The 18,563-nt window shown below is 44.1% G+C and overlaps 1 protein-coding gene across 9 annotated transcripts in view; it reads left to right on the plus strand.

The window, feature by feature from the left end:
* The window catches only part of Rgs6 (regulator of G protein signaling 6), a 561,710-nt gene that overhangs the window by 473,544 nt on the left and 69,603 nt on the right, over positions 1-18,563 (plus strand). For 8 of the 9 annotated variants that reach the window (XM_010645399.2, XM_010645398.2, XM_010645403.3 and 5 more), the window contains 4 exons: positions 934-1,015; positions 2,467-2,541; positions 5,153-5,251; positions 6,482-6,543. In XM_010645399.2, the coding sequence (XP_010643701.1) occupies positions 934-1,015; positions 2,467-2,541; positions 5,153-5,251; positions 6,482-6,543 (318 nt within the window). The remainder of the gene's footprint in view (positions 1-933; positions 1,016-2,466; positions 2,542-5,152; positions 5,252-6,481; positions 6,544-18,563) is intronic. The other variant, XM_010645401.2, reaches the window with a different exon arrangement.

An 18,563-nucleotide genomic window follows, 5' to 3' on the forward strand; every position in this document is an offset into this window, starting at 1 on the left:
TCAAATAGCATCATATTATAAAGAGAAAGGAAATTGTCACCTTATACTTATATGGTATCTCTCCATTAGCTTTTATGATTAACTCTGTGATTACATTATAATTGTGGGCCATTTAAGTACACAGTAATTATCACAAGAATCACAGGGTGATTATGGGTTTATTTCAGTCCAGTAAACTGAAGTGTTCCCAAGAGAGCTGAGAACCAGAAGTTATATGGCTATTAATCTCAGTTGCTTTTTCCTTAGATAATATGAAGTAATACAGCCTTTAAAAAAAGAAAGAAAGAAAGAACCTCTTATCTGGGCTGCTGATCAGAACATAAAGAATCTGTCTTCATCACCTGTAATTTCCCTCTTGGATCTGTGGGTCCTCCAGCTGAGGTTGATGATGTTTGCCTCCTGGATGGCGACATATGTTAGGGCCATTACTCTGCTTTTAGTAAGCCAGATGGCTTAAGCGACTTTTAAAACACATAGCTGCAGCATTTTAAACATATTTCTACTGAGCCAACTCTGAATGTAAAGCAGACTTTCAAATTTGAGATGGAAGCCTGCAAGCCTGTGGTGACGTTCCTTCTTACCAGTTTGTCTATGCAGTGTTTACTTGGGAGGGGCATGTCAGTGGGCAGCTCTGCTCTCAAGAATCCTGATCTTCCTTCTCCCCAGGGACAGTTTCATTCCTGTTCTTTCCTTTGGCCCACTGGGTCCATTGCACATATATGTCAGTCTGTTTTCTGGCTCACAGCAAGTTCTTCCCAAGTATGCAAAGTCTGAGGCTGCCTGGAGGGAGTAGACACCTGAAGAAAGCAGGGACCACACGGGTGCCAAAAGTCTTGCTTATATATAGTGTGGTGCCTAGAAACGGGAGCAGAGAGCTGGGATGTGGGCCAGAGAGAAAAACAATGCAAAACCTCTTATTTCATGTCTTTTCAGAATTGATCGAAAAAAGGACAAGACAGAAAGGAAAATTTTGGATAGTCAAGAACGGGCCTTTTGGGATGTCCACAGGCCAGTGGTGAGAAAGCTCTGCTTTGTTCTCTGGGGTGTTTTTAGTTATTTTAATTCCCAGTATTCTTCTCTTCAAAGACAAGCCTGTCTTTATGGCCAGGTGTCTTATTTTTAAGAAACCTGTGAGGCTTTGCAAAATTGGTTTTGCCATTTATTCATAGAATCTCAGTAGATTTTCTGGAGTATGTGTCAGTTTCAGCTTTTTAAAAATTATCCACCCATAAAAATATGGAAATGAAATGGGGGAGCAATGGGAATTCCACCTGGGGAACTTCCGGCGCCAGAGCGTCACATTCCCCCGAATTAACACTTCTATTTCCACTCTTGTTCAACTCTAAATCTTAAAATATTCTCTTTTGAATAGTTAGTTCTTGTTATTTCCAGTCGTTGTGTTCTGCAGTCTGGGAACGCTAACTCGGTGAAAGCAGGGACATTGCCGCTGCAGAAAATGTAGGACGAACTGGGTTCCTACGAGTCGCTGTCACAGCATCTTTATTAATTGATCAGTATGGAACTTCTTTCAATGTGTGTTTTTGTGCAAAGACATCTTATTTAATATATACTGTTGATCACTGACATTGAACTCAGCCAACAAAAACCTAACTCAGGCCTCGGAGAAGCTTGTCTAGCACATCTATCTTCTCCTGAGGGCACATCATAGCCTTCTTGCTCCTAAAATACTAGACAGCACTTCAGCACTTTTTGCTTGAGGGCCACTCCAAGCAGCACATCACCAACACACAGGACAAAAAATGCAGAAAACGTATTACTGCCCAAGCCCTACATAAACTAATTTACAGTATGAGGCCTGGAACAAGGACGGACAGTGTCACCGTGTTCAGTCTCAGCTGGGCACATGTACCCGGGCAACCCAAAACTGTTGGCGACTGTGCACATCCGAAAATGGCCATTAAATTGCTGCCGGTATTGGTTTCAAAGTCACAAATAAACTTCAGCAAGTAGGTGGATTCACCAGTAAAAAAAAAAAAACTGTAAATAATCAGGTTTGACTGTATTTTTAATTTCATATTATTAGAAGGAATTTTGTATTTCTCTCATCAAATGGAACTAAAAATGAGCAAAATGTTTCAACCTTTCTAAAAACTAAAAGAAAAGAACAAAACAAAACAAAACATAGCTCCTCAACCTAATACTGCAGTATTTTCAGGTGGTTGGTTAGATAAAATAGCAAAGCCTGTAGCTGAAGCACGTGAATAATACGTTTGCTCTTCGAAACTGTACAGTACACTTTTACACATCATCCTTACAGTCAGGTCAACTGTTATATTTCCTACAAGAACTCCATGGAGGAACCCCTATTGTGACAAAATGAAAAACATTATGCATTATCTGCAGAGAGAAGTATAAAGACTGGTTCTGGTGCTGTTACTTGAGCTACATTGGAAGAGTAATTTACACTTAGTAATTTATATGGTTTTTTTTTTCTCTCTCTCTCAGCCAGGCTGTGTGAACACAACTGAAATGGATATCAGAAAATGTCGACGTTTGAAGAATCCACAAAAGGTTAAGAAGGTTCGCTAGTTTAGCTGACTTAAAAATTCTTGGTGTGAATAGCCTTTCCTTTTCTGGTACTTTTCAGACTGTAATTTGCTATTTGTAATTCTACTATATTTCATCTTTTGAAACCATTTTATTCATAATTCTGGAAATATCATTAAGTGGCTGGTACATGCGAGGTGTTGTGATTGCTCCTGGGACTCGGCGCCAAGTCCTAACAGAGCCCATGGACTGGCACGGGATGAAGCAGCCAACAGGCAACAAGGCCACAGGTGCTGCACTGAGGAAATACAGGATAGTTCCAGAGCCCCACGAGGGACAGCCCAGCCAGATGGGGCTTCCCAGGGGTTTCCTGAGAGCAGATCAAGTAAAAGGAAGGGTAGCTCCAGTTGGCTCTAGGGAGGTGGAAGAGAGAAGAGGAAGCTAAAGGAACAAACACTGGGAGGGCCCCCAGGTGACAATGAGCTTGGTACTTAACAAGCAAATGAGAGACTTTTAGTAGGAGAGCTAGATCGCCTAGACTTAGATCACCATCTAGCCCAGCTGTGAGTGACCCAGTAATCACTTGGGTCTCCTTTACCGAAAGGGTTAGTGCCACAGCGTGCCCATGGGTACCACACTCACACTGCCCTACTACCCCATACCTCCACCCTCACCAGCACACCAAGAACCATACTATGCTATGAGAGAATATGGTTATATTCCATGTTAGTTTCAGAAGGTTAGGAGTGTGTCCCCAGACACCCCTATGTCCTTCAATGACCAATTCTCTGAAAAAGTGAGTATCCTTTATCCAAAATACTTGGGCCTAGAAATGTTTCAGATTTTGGATTTTTTTCAGGTTTTGGAATATTTGTATATAAATAATGAAATATCTTTGAAATGGGACCAGTATGAATGGTCTGAATGTAAAATTTGTTTTGTGTTTCATATATACATAGCCTGAAAGTAATTCTATATAACTTTTTAGTGAGCCTGTGTTTTGACTATTATCTGTCTATGAGGTCAGGTGTGGAATTTTGCATTTGTATGTCATATTGGAGCTCAAAAAGCTTCAGAGTTTGGAGGATTTTAGACTTCAGATCTTCAAATTAGAAATGATGTGTAAACATGTACACATGAGGCTAGGGGAAGAAAGAGACAGAAAGACATTTTTTAAATCCACTTGTGTACTTTGTTCATCACTAATGTAAAATGCCCTTATGCTATACTTTAACTTATTAGTCTTGAATATCCTCATTTAATCCTTATAGACCCCTAAATCTAATAATCAGAATTTGATGGCATCATGTACACCTTGTGCCCACCTTGACTGTATTGATTTTCAGCTACACATTGCATGTCCTTAAGGGCTTTGTTTCCTTCCCAAAGCAAAGACTGTTTTTAGTCTGTTCCTAATAACACTGGGAACAGTTGCAAAAGGAGCCATAGCTAAGTCCAGAAATCTGCTTAACTTAAAAAGGAACTCCTGGAGCCCTGACGTTCCAACTGTCTACCAGGTAGGCCTGTCACCTGCTGACCGGCAGAAACTCTAAGGCGGCTGGATCTTCTTTACAGAATCATTAGCAGTTGTCCTTGAACTTCTTTTGGAAAAGAATCACCTGGGGCATTGGATGAACGTGCAGGATCCCAAACCCATCCGCAGAGTTTCTGATTCTGTGGGCCCAGGGCAGGGCACAGCAAGGCATTTCACCAAGGGCCCTAGGGTGATTCCTGCAGATGGTCTCTTCACTATATTTGGAGAAGCAATGATGTACAAGGAGACAATTTCCTCTTAATGAAAGGAAAGATTTTCTTCTAACAGATATAACCTCAACATGGGATGAGATGCCTCAGTGGCCACAGTGTCACCATTTGTAATAGCTAAATCTTGGAAATAGCCCACTTGTCCATCAACAGATGAATGGATAAAAGAAATGTGGTATTTATACATAATGGAGCACTACTCTTCCATAAAGAAGGATAAACTTGAGTCATTTGTAGGAAAATGGGTGCCCCTTGAGTTCATAATACTAACAAATCAGATACACAAGTTTAAATAGTGCATGGCTTCTTTTATATGAGAAACCCAAATTATAAAAAAAAGAAAAGAAAAGACAGATTATAGGAAGTAGGACGGTGGATGGAGGGAAAAGGGATGAAAAAGGCTTTAAGACACGCTGTGTACATGCACGAATTCCACGCAAGGATTGTAAACTTTATGTGCTGCAAGTGTACATGAGGACCAAAGTGTATAATAGGTACTGTGAAATAGGAAGCAAAGGTTCAGGGGTGGGGGGAAGGAAAGAAGGGAAAGAAAAAATATGAGAAAGAAAGGAAAAAACTGAAACAAAGCTTTTTTAAACATGGGGGGTGGAGAGGTAAGAGGGAGGGAAGAGGAATGGGGAAAAACAAAAACTAAGATCTGTCAGGTACAGACACAAATTCTCAATGATGAATGCGATTATAATGTATACCTAAAATGTACCAATAAAGTCCACTTTCTTTAAAACACAGGCTCTGCCTTTAAAAGAAAAAACGTTCAAGGCCAATCACTCATTTCCAGGATGTCGTGGATGAGGCCCTCTCCGTCCTCCCTCCACCCTGAGGGTTCGTAGCTTATGTGTGCTCTTGCTTCTTCTTCTAGTCAGTGTATGGTGTAACTGAGGAGTCCCAGTCGCAGAGCCCTGTGCACATACCCAGCCAGCCTATCAGGAAAACTACAAAAGAGGACATCCGGAAACAGGTGAGCTTCCTTTCCAGATGAGCCGGTTTAAAGGCCCTTTAATGTGCACCTCTGAAGGTTGAGTGAGCTTTGAGTTCACTCAGCTGTGGGCAATTTAAACCTTTGAACCCTGTGTGTGAATAACCCGTGAAAGTTTGAGAGGAGGACTTCTTCACCAGCAGTTATGAAGAAGGCTATACATGAGCTGTGGGAGCTGGAGAGGGTGGAGCACATGTCCCATTCAATCTGTAGCACACCTCACCGGCTCCACCCCACCCAACCTTCTGCTGTGACCCCAAAGGAAAGCTAAGAGCCAGGACTGTGGTGTATCCCTGTAATCCTAGTACCAGTACTGGGAGGCCAAGGCAAGAGCATCAAGACCAAGGCCAGCCTGCACTACATAGTGAGGCCTTTTCTCAAAAACAAACAAATAACAAAAAAAAAGGAAGCTTAAGAATAAAAAAATTTCTTGGGCTGGGGATTTTGCCCGTCACCTGCCTTGCAAGTGCAAGGGCCCGAGTTCGATCCCGGTACCCAAAAAAAAAGGAATAAAAAAATCCCCAACCCAGTGCCACTTCAGCATGTGCGGTGGAATGTTATTTTCCTCCACACTGAGGAGCTCAACAAAGACTAATTACAGTGCTGCTTCTGCTATTGATTAGCACTGGGGCAATGAATGTTAAGACCAACCCTTCACGTTGTGCTCTACTGGCCTCTGACAAGTGTGGAGGGGACAAAGGAGGAAGCTTTTAGATGCCTTCCCTTGACAAGTTTACTACTAGAAGTGGCAGAGACAGATATGTGAAATAGCTATTTGATGATTCAAGTCAAACGTGCCAAGTGTTTGATATACTTCAGAAAGGTGGGCGGAGGAATGGTCATGGGGCTTTCGTCAAATGGATTTTATGGAGCATGCATTAACTGTCCATGCTGTTGCTAAGCTTTGTAGAATAAATTATATACTCCCTTCCAGTTTTGGGAATGACTTTTGGGAATAGAGACTTAAATTATAACAAAGTACAGGCAAATATAACAGGTAGCATAGGCTACACTGCAGAGTATGAATCGGAAGTGTGGTTGAAATTTTTGAAAAGGCAAAGTGGTTGCTAGGGTACAAATCCTGAGGGTAGGAGAAGTCTTCCCACAGGCAGTTTTGTGATTTGGGTTGGAATATAGGATTTGGGCTCCTAGGCTGAAGGGGAAAAAATAGTTCTCTTCTATTCTCAACATCCTTGTTCTCTCTTTCCCCAGATAACATTTTTGAATGCACAGATAGACAGACATTGTTTAAAAATGTCCAAAGTGGCTGAAAGGTATGTTTTCCCCTTAATAATATTGCTTTCTTCTTATTTTACAAGGGAAAGGGAATGGGACCGGGTTAGGGTTAACAAATGTGTTCAACTTTAAGAGTTAGTGTAGCTACTCATTGAATTGATGTATAAAAACACCGCAGGTTTTGTGTGTGTGTAGCTAAGATAACAGGCCTCCCTTGAGTGATGTCAAGAAATGTCCTATTGCTAAAGCTTCTCAGGGGGTGGCCACAAGACCCCGTCAGTCAGGGAAGAATGTCCTTAAAAGCTCCATCATGCACCTTTGCCTTCAGCCTCTTGATTAATTCAAATGGAATCACTCCCTTTTCAGCTATAAAATGCCCAGATTCACTTTATGGGGAAAAGAAATTATGTATGCCCTTTGAGGTACCGGCCACGTAAACAGGAGGGGACTGGATCCTCAGGAGGTGCTCAGCCTCCACACACCATCAACCACTGAACTGCATCAAAATCAACTGTAAAGAAAATACTTAGCCCCTCCAGCCTGGCTTCCACAAGAGCATGTACACTACAATCTGTACCAATAGCTGGTTCTATTCGGTTAGCTCGTGGAGATTCAATTTTATCAACTAAGTGGTCCGGTTTTGAATTCTGCAGTGAAGACAGGAGACCACCTGGGGAATCTGTGTGGAATAAATCTAATCAGGCAGCCCTAAACTGAACATTTGTTCATCCATATGTTGCTGTTAAAGCAGTGACCAATTTCTGAAGAAGTCAGGGCTTCACTTGGGTCTTAATATTTATTCAACATCAGACACACTGAGTCCTCTAAGCCCAGCTGGAACAGGAGGGTGGCTGGCTGTGTGAGCCACCTGTAAGCCTTTCTCTGCTGGTTCTGAGGTTCCACATCTTCTTTCTAGAAGATAATGACAAACAGAAGCTAAGAAAAGTCCAACTCCCAATCAAAGGCCTGAATTAACACTATGTCTTCTGGGAGCCCAAGGATATCTGTGGATTTGGACTCAGGTCTTTAGTGGCATCTGCTATCTCTTCCAGGCTTTCTTGATGTGCAACCCTTGACATTCTGGGCCAGACGATTGCTAGTTGTGTTTGTAATGCCTGGAGCATTATGGTGTATTTGATAGCATCGCTGATGTCTACCCAGTAGAGGCCAGGAGTCCCTTAACTCACTGTTGTGATAACCAAAAATGTCTTCAGACTTTGCCAAATATTCTGGGACAGAGTTGGGAGGGGAGAGTGACAAATTCACATCCACTTAGAATCACTGGTACAGTCATACTTTGGTACTGGATTCCTTTGATACTTGTCAAATTTGATACTTAATACTTTTGACACAAAAATTTTGTCCTGGTACTTGTTGCTTGTTTGGTACTAAATGTGTAAGCTACAGCTGGTCAGTGGATTGCCTCATGAGTTGCTACCTTTTCTGCCCAAAGCAATTTGTGTGGTCATTTTTGTACTCATCATACCTCCTCGAACCAATTAATGACATTGAGCACCAAGGTAGCACTGCACTCCTATTCTCCCTAATGCAAATGCTTCTGAAGGTTGCTGATGGCTGGAGCTGCCTTATTCTTAAACACCAGTTCCTCTGGAATGGCTGTTATAGCTGACTCTGTAAGCTGCAGAGTCACATCACACCTCCATTATCACGATGCTGCACTCTGGCAAGAGCATCAGGTTCTGAGATGCTTTTTAGATCTCACTGTGGCTCCTTTGCCCCAGAGGCATGGCTGAGAGGGAATCAGCTGGGATGTTCAGCTGTACCAGTGCCACAACCCGTGAGGAACTACAAACTGCTTTGTGAAGCAGGGACAGGAACAGCCAACCTGGCACATTATGGGATCAGTGTGCTAGCAGTGTTGATGCCTGGCCTCACAAGTGCTTGGTAGAGTGATTGTAGGAGCTAACATACAGGGGGCATCTCTGCTGGGGTCAAGTTGCCAAGGTCTACTGGTCTGAGCACCATCGTCTTACACGATAGAAATCCCCAAGCCTCAGCCCTAGGGATTTAGAGTCCATGGTTCCAGGCTAGATTCAAGAAGACTAAACTGTGGACCATCTTCAGCTGGCTTGATCTGATCCCTGAGTGACACAGATCCTCCTGCGCTGAGAACTCACCCCGAAAGAGAAGTGGCCATTGTCTTTTAGGGTGTGAGCTCTGGACCAGTCTGCAGGAGGAGGGAAGCACAGCAGGTGTGCAGAGGCCAGAAAAGGGGAGAGCCCAGGTGGGAGGAGGGGGTGGGCTTGGCACTGCCTATTGTTTGTTTATTTGTTTTCTGCTGGCGGGGAGGAGTCCCACCTGGCACTTCTAATTATGCTGCTCACACTGGGGATTATTCCAACCACAGCTCCTCACTCCCCAGCTAGAAGCTTCCAGGAGTCTGACCCCTGCAGAGACATTCCCAGCAGCAGCAACTGGCAACTTTTCAATGTGACAGGAGGGTTTTTCATTAGCGCCCCAAGGAAACTCCCAGAAAGGGAGGAGTGGGGAGAGGAGCCCTGGTGTTAGCAGGAGATAAATCTGCAAGGAGCCCGGTCTGTCAGCCGCTCTGCTCTGCAGAGGTGGGGGTGCCGGGGAGGTAGCGCTGGCAGCTGGCCAGAGGTGAAAGCTGAGCTCTCTCAGGTGGGCTGCACAGCCCCATCCAGATCCAGTTTCCCTGAGCCTGCTTCAGGTGATAAGTGGTAATTAGTCAGAACCGCATCCCCCTGAGAAAAGGTCCCCATCATTTTTCACTTGGTTCCCGGAAACGGGCATGGGGGAGGGAGTCTAGTGATAGTGTGGATCCAGTTCTGAAAAGGCAGGAATCAAAATGGGACAAAGAGTGCAGCCAGACCCGGCAGGAGGGAGTAAGGCAGCTCTGCAAACGACAGAGGAGGAAGAGCCGTTGTAGGGGATGGTCTGGAGCCAGCTGGTTAGGTTTGAATCCTGCCTGTGCCATCTCCTGGCTTCTAGCTGATAAAGCAAGTAGTTTATCTCTCTGCATCATGAGTCTACCTCTAAACGGGAGGCAGTAGTGGTGCTTAACTTGCAGTGTTAGTGAGTTGGCAATAGCAAGTGCTTGGTCCAGTGTGTGGCACTCAGTACCCACATTGAATGGCAAGGATTCTTTTCCAGCCTGGTGATTAACAGTGCTTTGCAAAGGAAAAGAATTCAAAGGCATAAGACAGAATGCACTTGCATATACTGCCCAGAGCCATGCAAGGCAGGCCAAGGAGGGAGGCTGGCCCTGAAGATGGCAGTTTGGGGCTAATGAGATTTTTTTCTACCCACCCTTTCTCTCTTCTGAGCCCTGAAGGCTGCCAGAGGTTGGTACAACCTCAGATCTGTGTGGCTCCCCTCTTGCCTTGCACACACTGCTAGTCTGCTTTCCTTGGGTAAGGAAGGGTTGCTCATGAGGAGATAGCTTTTCGGCATAGATTTTCTCAGGTCATCCTAGTTTAAATAGTCTGTCCATTGTCCCCATAAATGTCTAAATGCCCCTGAAATGCCAGCACTGTGAAACACACTGCATTTCTTAGGCTGCCTTTTGTACCTGGAATCAGCACAAAAACTTGCTACCCAGTTTTTGTTTCAGAACATGTAGTTTCTGCACACACTAATGCAATTTCCTGATAAATGCCACTGAACACCTTAAGCATTTTATGGAAATCTTCCCCAAATATGGTTTATATATTTGTCTTCCTGAAGAAAGGACAGTACATTTCAGGCAATTATTCTGGATGAGTTGGATCAGTGTTGTTGTTTTTGTGGTTTTTTTGTTTGTTTGTTTGTTTTTTGTTTTTTGAGGCAGGGTCTCACTATGTAGTTGAGGCTGACCTGGAACTCACTATGTAGCCCAGGCTGGTCTTGAACTCACAGCAATCCTCCTGCCTCAGCCTCCTGAGTGCTGGGATTACAGGTGTGCGCCACCACGCCCAGCTGGATCAGTGTTCTTATATTGTGCTTTAAAATTCTGTCAGTTACCAGGAACTTGAGAGGTGACACAAACTGCCTTCCTTTCCCTAAATGGTTCCAGACTGTTATGTTCTCTGATTCAGGTATTTCATTGTTGATTTGTTTTCTTGTTTGAATCAACTCATTTGTCTCTGGCAGCCCTTCCTCTTCGCTAACCAGCATCCCTTTCCAATCTGTAGCAGACAAGGTGTGTCAGTTAGCTATGATTGACTAACAATGCACCCCAAAACTCACTGCTTAAAACTACAGTGGTCTCCACATTGGTTGTAAGAATGTATGCCAAGACCCCCAATGAACTGAAACTACAAACTGTACTGAATGTTATGTATACTATTTTTCCTTCACATATGTAACTATAAGAAAGTTTAATTTACAAATTAACCACAGTAAGAGATTAACAATAACTGATGACAAAATGAACTATAACAAATACATTGATATAAAAGTTATATGGATGTAGTCTCTAAATATCTCCTCATACTTTGTGGGAGAAGTTCAAGCCTGGCTGGGCCAGGTTCGCCACACTCCTCTCTCCTGAGCTAACTCGGAGACCTTGCTAAGGCTGAGCTAGCTCACCTAGGGTTGAAGAAGCTGGATCCAACAGGCTATACCTCTGTCCCTAGTCAATGACTCCTTCGCCTCACCCAAGAAAAATCACTCTAGTGTGCCTCCAATAAGATATGGCCAAATGTTAAATGCTCCTCGCACGCTCCTCCCATGCTCCTCCCCCATGTTGTCCCTATATAAGCCTGCATTTCCTGAATAAAGCGGAAGTGTTCCAGAAACCTCCCGGAGTCTGCCTGGTGATTCCGTGCCTCACCCTCCCAGTCCAAGCTCCTTGTTCCATGAGCAGGCTCATGGAGGACAACAATACTTTCACCTTTTTACTCAAAAGAAGTACTTAAAGGCCTCCCTTTGGCATACTTGAATTATCCGTATCACCAAATCTGTACTTGGGGCCATTATTAAGTAAAATAAGAGTGACTTGAATACAAGAACTGTGACACCATAATAGCCCATCTGATAACATTGATGGTTGTGTTATGGTATAGATCAAAAATGTCTCCAAAGGTCTCATGAGCTTATGGGTGAAGTTGGGGTGCTGTATTTGACTTACTGTTAGGAGATGGGGTCTGGTTGGAAGAGGCAGGTCACTAGGGGCTTGACCTGAAAGGGCCTCTCTCTCTCCCTTGCTCCTCTGCTTCCTGACCACCATGATGTGAGCAGCTTTCCTCCGCCAGACACTTCCATCATGAGATTTCTTGTGTGAGTTAGCTGACTATGTACTGAAACTTCAGAACTGTGAGCCAAAATAAACCTCTCCTACTTTAAGTTGCAGGTGTCAGATATCACGTTTTGGCAACCAGAAAGTGACTAAGGCAGGTGACTAATGAGCAGGTAGTAGACACAGCATGGGATGCTGGACAAAGGGATTAAAACCATGGGTAAGGGGAGACTCTGTTATAGACAGTTACTGTGACTCACATGTCCATGTGCACATTGGCTCTGTGGTGCAGCTGTGTGTCTAGCTGTAGATGCGGACAAGGTAGACAGAGCTACACTGGGCTCTCACATGTTTGGTTTCTGCTGGTTTCATGTAGCCTCAGCGGGGCATTAGACTCATGTGGACTCTCATCCCCCAGAAGGCTAGTTTCATCTTGTTCGTATCGAGCACACAAAACCTCTTGAGGCATGGAACGGACTCTTCCGCTGTAATTTATTGGGTAAAGCAAGTCACATGTCCAGGCTACTGGGGAATGGAGTCCATTTTTGAAATTGATCTATCATACCAGGAAGTCAACCAAGTACATGTGCCTTGGTTCTAAAGCAAGAGTAAGGAATCTTCTGCATGAAGTGTGTTTTTCTTAATGAGAGTGGATCTCAAGACATGTTGTTTATTTCATCTGTAGACTCTACTAAGAGGCCCCTTTGATCACTTATCTGTGTTCTCTGGATAGCTGAAGTTGCCCCCAAAAAAGGAGGTCTTCCTCCTCTTTGTACGAGTTCCCAGGGCAGGGTGGGGGATCCCTTTTTTATTCACCTAAGATGTAAAGCATTTGTCAAACCAACTTTGAGGATATAAAAATCTATACACTTTAGTTCCAAATTGTCTGGCATCTCTGTATTTTGCTGTGTTCCCCCAGAGACTTCCCACCTAGACTGTCTGTGAACCACACCATACTCAACTAGCCTCTGGTAGCCTACCACACTGCGCACACAGAAAGACATCAAATTGTTTCATTCCAGGCCTGCTTCTGTACTCAGCTCATCTTTACTCTATTACTGGGAGCCATTTGTGTGTCACAGCTGACTGCCAAATTGATTTTTTTAAACATCATCTCACTTGCCCATCTGAGTTCACTGCTGCTCCCTGAAATTGAATGCTGCTTCCTGTTCTGCCTCCTGACCCTTGGTGATCATGAAATGTAATTAATGAAATAAGATAAGACAGCAAGGGACAAGATACCCTAAGGCTCTATTAAAAACCTGCTAGGGTGATAAAAGTCCTTGAACTTAGTGTCTAATGATAGATTCGGGGAAAGAGGGAAAAAAGGAAGCCACAGAACTCATTACAGCTTTGCTTTTATGTGATTCCAGAAACCGTGGGGTCCCTGCTTCTTTCTCCCCACCTATCTTAGGTGACAGAAAAATAAAAAGATCAGTGGTAACATTATACGCAGAGTGACCGTAGTTGATCGAAGATCCAGAATCTGTAGTGCACAGAAAAAAAAGGAGCCAGGAGACCTTACTTGACATATACTCTTCTTTCTGAGGGGCTAAATTCATCTTCAGTTCCTTCACTTCTCTGCAACTTCTCTGTATGGCCAGCAGCTAGGCTGTTCTCTCCCCTCCCCACCTTCTCTGGTGTGGAAAACAGTATTCATTAACTAATTGGTGGGAACCAAACTCTCTTCCTTTCCCTCTGTGGTGTTGTTGCACTTTTTTTTTAGTCTCCTTTCTCGTCCGATCCTTTCTGTCCTAGGCCCCTTTTACACGTTCTAGTTTAGAAACTGCACATACCAAAGGGGAAAATGCAAACCTGTGCTCTTCACCGTCCCTCCCCTTGAGTTTGAAGTTTCTGTCCTGCTCAGTGAAGGTCTCTGACTTCCTGACTGCTTAGCACATTTTTGTTGCATTGCTGAAGAGGGGATGATGGTCCCTATCTCACAGCGCTTTTGATTCTATCCCTTGTTTTTTTTTTCCCCCTCAGATAATGATTTTCCTAGCTTCAGATCAAACCTCACTGTCCCTTTTTCCTAACATATAACAGTGTCACCATCTCTTCATCCTCTCTTCCACCCACTTTGTGAACTAAATTCCCAAATTCCTTCCAAGCCATCATTCCACCCAGGGTAGGTAGCTCTTCTTCCTTCAGCCCACCTGCCATACTTTTCACTTTGAAACACTATATAATTTGTAACAAAAGGATGAGGATTTGTTGTTGTTGTTGTTGTTGTTCTTAAAATGAGGAAGGATAAAATCCAAAATATTTTTCCAGATCTGTTTCAAATGTTTGGACAAAACATTTTTTAAACTCCCTTATTATTTACTTCCTCTCCTAAATTTATCAAAAGTAGGCTGACTCTAATTACAATCTGAATTGAGAAGGTTTTCAATTAATAACAGTCTCCCCCAACAACTGGTTAATGGAATTAGAAACTGGCTTTGCCATTAGCTCACTGCTAACATCTTCCTGTGATCCAGAGAGCTGTTTGCTATTTAATGACTTCATTGTGAAATCTGTCTACTAAGTACTGACTGACCACAGGGTGTCCCTCTTGACAGCATCTGGTAGATTTCTGCCCTCTTCAGAGCTTTCAGACCAGCCAACTCCACACCCCCACTCAAAAGCCTGTTCGAGCCTCCCCCACCCCCAGTGATGGTGAGTGGTTGGTAGGTCACTGTCTTCTAATGATGTCAGCACTTGTCATTTGGAAATTACAAGGCCAAATACTAATCAGAAGGAGTCATAAATAAGAGGACAAGAATTTTAAAAGTACTCAGTGAAAAAGATTGCTCCTGATGGACTTCCTCTAGATGTCCTACAGTTTAATTTTTATTTTCCATCTCCTCCTAATTCTGCATTGGCGCCAAGCACATCTACCTATCTGTGGCCTACTGTTGTATACTAGTATGTACTGGGCATCCTGAAAAGTACTTGCCTGCCTCTATTTTGTTTTCCATTTTTGCTTTTGCTATCCTTCTCCAGGTCTGCCTACGGTCATTAGTATTGACTTTGAACACAAATAGCTCTGTGTATCGACCATGGCTGTCCCCTTCATTGCCTGCCTGGCCTCTTCTTTGCCTTGTGCCTCCTGAACAGAATGTTCATCAGCTCCCAGGAAGCAGCTGTGCTGGGTACAGGGGCCTCTCTGGTCAGGACCACAAGTGTGGCCTTGATGAACTTACCTCACATTCCCATTACCTCTGTCTCCTTCTCAGCTACAGTAGGTTGCAAGTGAGCCAACCCCAATTGGAATTGTTCAGCCAAAGGAGCATACCCTTGCTCCCACAAGGTGAGGAAGGGCTGCAGAGTTGAACTGAAGGATGGGCAGTGATTCTGCTAAGCTGAGGAAGAGTTGGAGTCAGGGCCTCAGCACTTCTGAGATTTCCTCCTCTCAGGTCCTGTTCTACTTTTTACAGTGCCTCGGTCCAGGCATCTATCAGGAAACCTAACCACCTAGCCCTTGAATTTGTAACTGAACAGCTTCCACTACTAAAAGCTATGGAAAGAGAACATTGACCTTGCTGGGGGAAGAGACAAATCATCATGGGCAGGAGAAGAGTTCACACATAGTCCATGGCAGCCCTAAAGTAGCCCTGTGTATGTGTCAGTATACAGTTCTCAGAAAGGAAAGGAGTAGAACCAAGCACAGAACCACCTCTATGCCTGTTCGTCTATTTTGGAGGTCTTCTCCCCACCCAGGGTCCCTGTCTACTTTGCTAAGATTTCCATGACACCCAATATAAACATCAGCACAGCCAGACATGCTCGCTACTGTTCTGGCCAACGCTTGTGTTTTCCTCTGAACCTTCTTTCCTGTCCAAGAAATGGCACTGGATGGCCTGGAAGCAAACCTGAAGGCCTTTCCATTTCTCTGCATCAGATCTTATCCTGAATAGCCGGTCCTCTAGTTCTTTCCTCAGTGTCCCTCCACGGAAGCTCTAGGACCCAAGCACAAGGCTCCTCCAGTCCAGAGGGTACAAGACTGTGGGAAGGAAGCAGACAGCCTAATGACGTGGAGAAGGAAAGAGGAGACGGATCCCTCTCTACCCAGTGCAGGGTATTCCCTCACTTCCCAGCTATCTCAGTTGTGGAGTGAATCCTCTGCCGCTCTCTGTAGGAAGATCCACTTTCACAAAAGCCAGAAGGACAGTTGAAGTAGCAGACTGTGAAAAGCTTGAGTCACCCATGGGAGCCGCCAAGAAGATACACATTGCTGTCTTCTGTCCCCATGCAGTGGAATGGCCAGCAGGACAGAACAGGAAGCATAGACTCTTCAATATGGGTTTATTTGCGTGGGGTCAGCATGACAATAGCAGTGAAATAGAATGTGTTGCTATCATTCCCAAACGAAGGCCTTTATACATCTTTTATTGATGGCCACACCTTCTTTTAGGTGCCCACATCGTATGCCTTCAACGTAAATTCTTCTCAAGCTATAGCTGTGATAGGCAGAATAATGGTCCCTTAACGATGCCTATTTTCTAATGCCTGGCCCTTGTGAATAGGTTATATTATATGGCAAGGAGAGAGAATTAAAGCTGCAGCTGGACTTAAGATTGCTCATCAGTTGACCTTAAAACAGGAAGAGTATTCTGGATTATTCAAATGGGCCAAATGTCACCACAAGAGTTCTTAAACGATGGAGGAGGGAAGCAAAAGAATCAGAGTCACAATGATAGGGATTGAGAGGGCTTCTCCCAGCCATTTCTGGCTTTGGAGGTAGAAGGAGCCAAGGAAGGTGGGAAAACTTCTGGAAGCTGGAAAAGGCAAGAAAGCAGATACTCTCCTAGAGAACGCAGAAGGAATGCTGTCCTACCACAGCGAGGCCCATGTCAGACTGGGCCCTTGGAACTGTAGGATAATACATTTGTTTTGTCTTAAGCTATCAAGTACATGTACTTTGCTGTAGCACCATTAGAAGCAAATACGCCACCCCAATCTCTCCCTTTCTCTCAGAACCTCAGGATCAAATCGTTCGTCCCTCCCTCTTTGATGCACCTCCCTGTACTTTAAGTATCTTGCCGACTAGGAGATTCTTTTGTAGCCCTGAGACATAAATGCCTAATTCTGATGATTTAGTAGGGCTTACTTCTATCAACAAAACACATTTAAATACACATGCCTATATGACTTCACTGTTTCCTTTACAGAGCCTCTAATCAACTTTACTTATATAATTTTACAAAATAAATTTCCCTTTACCAGTAGAATAAAGCTCCCTCCTGACCAATACTACCTATTACTGACACCACCTGACTGATAATTATCATACTGATGTTTGCTGTTTGCCTTGATTCAGACTTCAGGAATTTCTGCCGAGAATTTCCTGCTCTTCTCCTAATTCATTCTCCGCAGGCCCTCCTGATGTTTGCCTGGAAGCTGTGGAACCAGGTCCCATGAACAAATCCACTCATAACAATCACTCCAAGGCCTCATCTTAGGCTCTGAACTCGGGTGGTTACAAAATCCTGCCTTGGGCCCTCAGTCTTTTTCTTGAATCAACATGATAATTAAATCTCACCACCTCCTCACCTACTTCTCTAAAAATGTTCCCAAATCTCTCTGCAAGAGCCCTGGCCCAGAGCCTGCATTTCATCACAGTTTGAATCACCACACAACACTTTTCACTTCCTTCATAGTTTTCTGACCTTTTGATTCTGCTGCCTTGAGCCACATCCATCGCCTCATGAAAGTCTAAGGAAAGGGAGGGGAGGAGGGAAGGAAATGTGACTTTTCTATGCCTGTGTTCTACTTCAGAAAAATCTATTTCTGGTTTTTGTAAATGTGTCCCCCTGATTTGTAATCAGCTGGTTAAAAGAGGCCCTACCTTTGCCTTTGGCTGCTGAGTAGAGGTCTTTCATTTGAGAAACAAAGCCACCTGAGGCTGAGACCATTGCCATGGACAGGTCAGGCATCCTGGGAGGACAGAGGGTCACAGCTAAGACAACTGCATGCCTTATCTCAAATCTTGACAAGTCATGGATGCCCAAATGTCTCCTAGGAGACCCCTGTACACCATTCATAACTCCAGCACTCTGGAGAACCTCAACAAGCCTATCACCCTCTCAGCAGGATTTTCCTGCTGCTGCTAAGTCTGTGTGCTCACCTGTGTGAAGAAGGCAGGTGGCTGAGTGTCCCCTCATAATCTAACCCCAGTTTGTTCTTGTATGCTCTCTGACTGGTCCCTCCCAAAAAAAGATATGTCCTAGTCCTAACCCTTGGAACCTTGAATGTGACCTCATTTGGGGAAAGAGTTGTATATATAACTAAAGATCTCAAAATGAGATCATCCTGGATTATCACAAGAATCTTAAACCAAATAACACATTAATATCAAAAAGAAAAGACACACACATAGAGGGGAAGACCGCATGAGACAGAGAGGGATTGAAGTCATGCAGCCACTGGCCGAGGAATCCCTGGAGCCACCAGAAGCCAGAAGAAGCAAGGAAAGACTCTAAGGCCCCTGAAGAGAACAGGTCTTGCCAGTTTCTTGATTTCAGGATCTGGCCTCCAAAACAGAATATAAATGCCATTATTTTAAGCTACCACATTTGTGGTTGTTACAGCAGTCCCAGGAAATGAATCTATTCCTCAATATGGAACCTCATTTTTTTCCAGGAAGAATTAAGTTAGCCCAAGTGGCTTGCTGTCGTGATTGACTCACAGCCTGGTCCTTCCGGCCAGTGTCCTTGCTGAGAGCCCCCTTGCCTGCTCATTTTGCTGAGATGCTGCAAAGCTCCCCGACAGAGCCCTGCCAGGCAGGATGCGTAGCTTGCAGGAGACTCACCGGACACATCATGTGCCTTCACTGTGCGTTGTGGTTTCCATCCTATATTTCATATTTGTAGAGAT

This window comes from Fukomys damarensis, unplaced genomic scaffold (genome assembly GCF_012274545.1).
Source record: "Fukomys damarensis isolate Sample0158 unplaced genomic scaffold, DMR_v1.0_HiC HiC_scaffold_21, whole genome shotgun sequence".
NCBI lineage: Eukaryota > Metazoa > Chordata > Mammalia > Rodentia > Bathyergidae > Fukomys > Fukomys damarensis.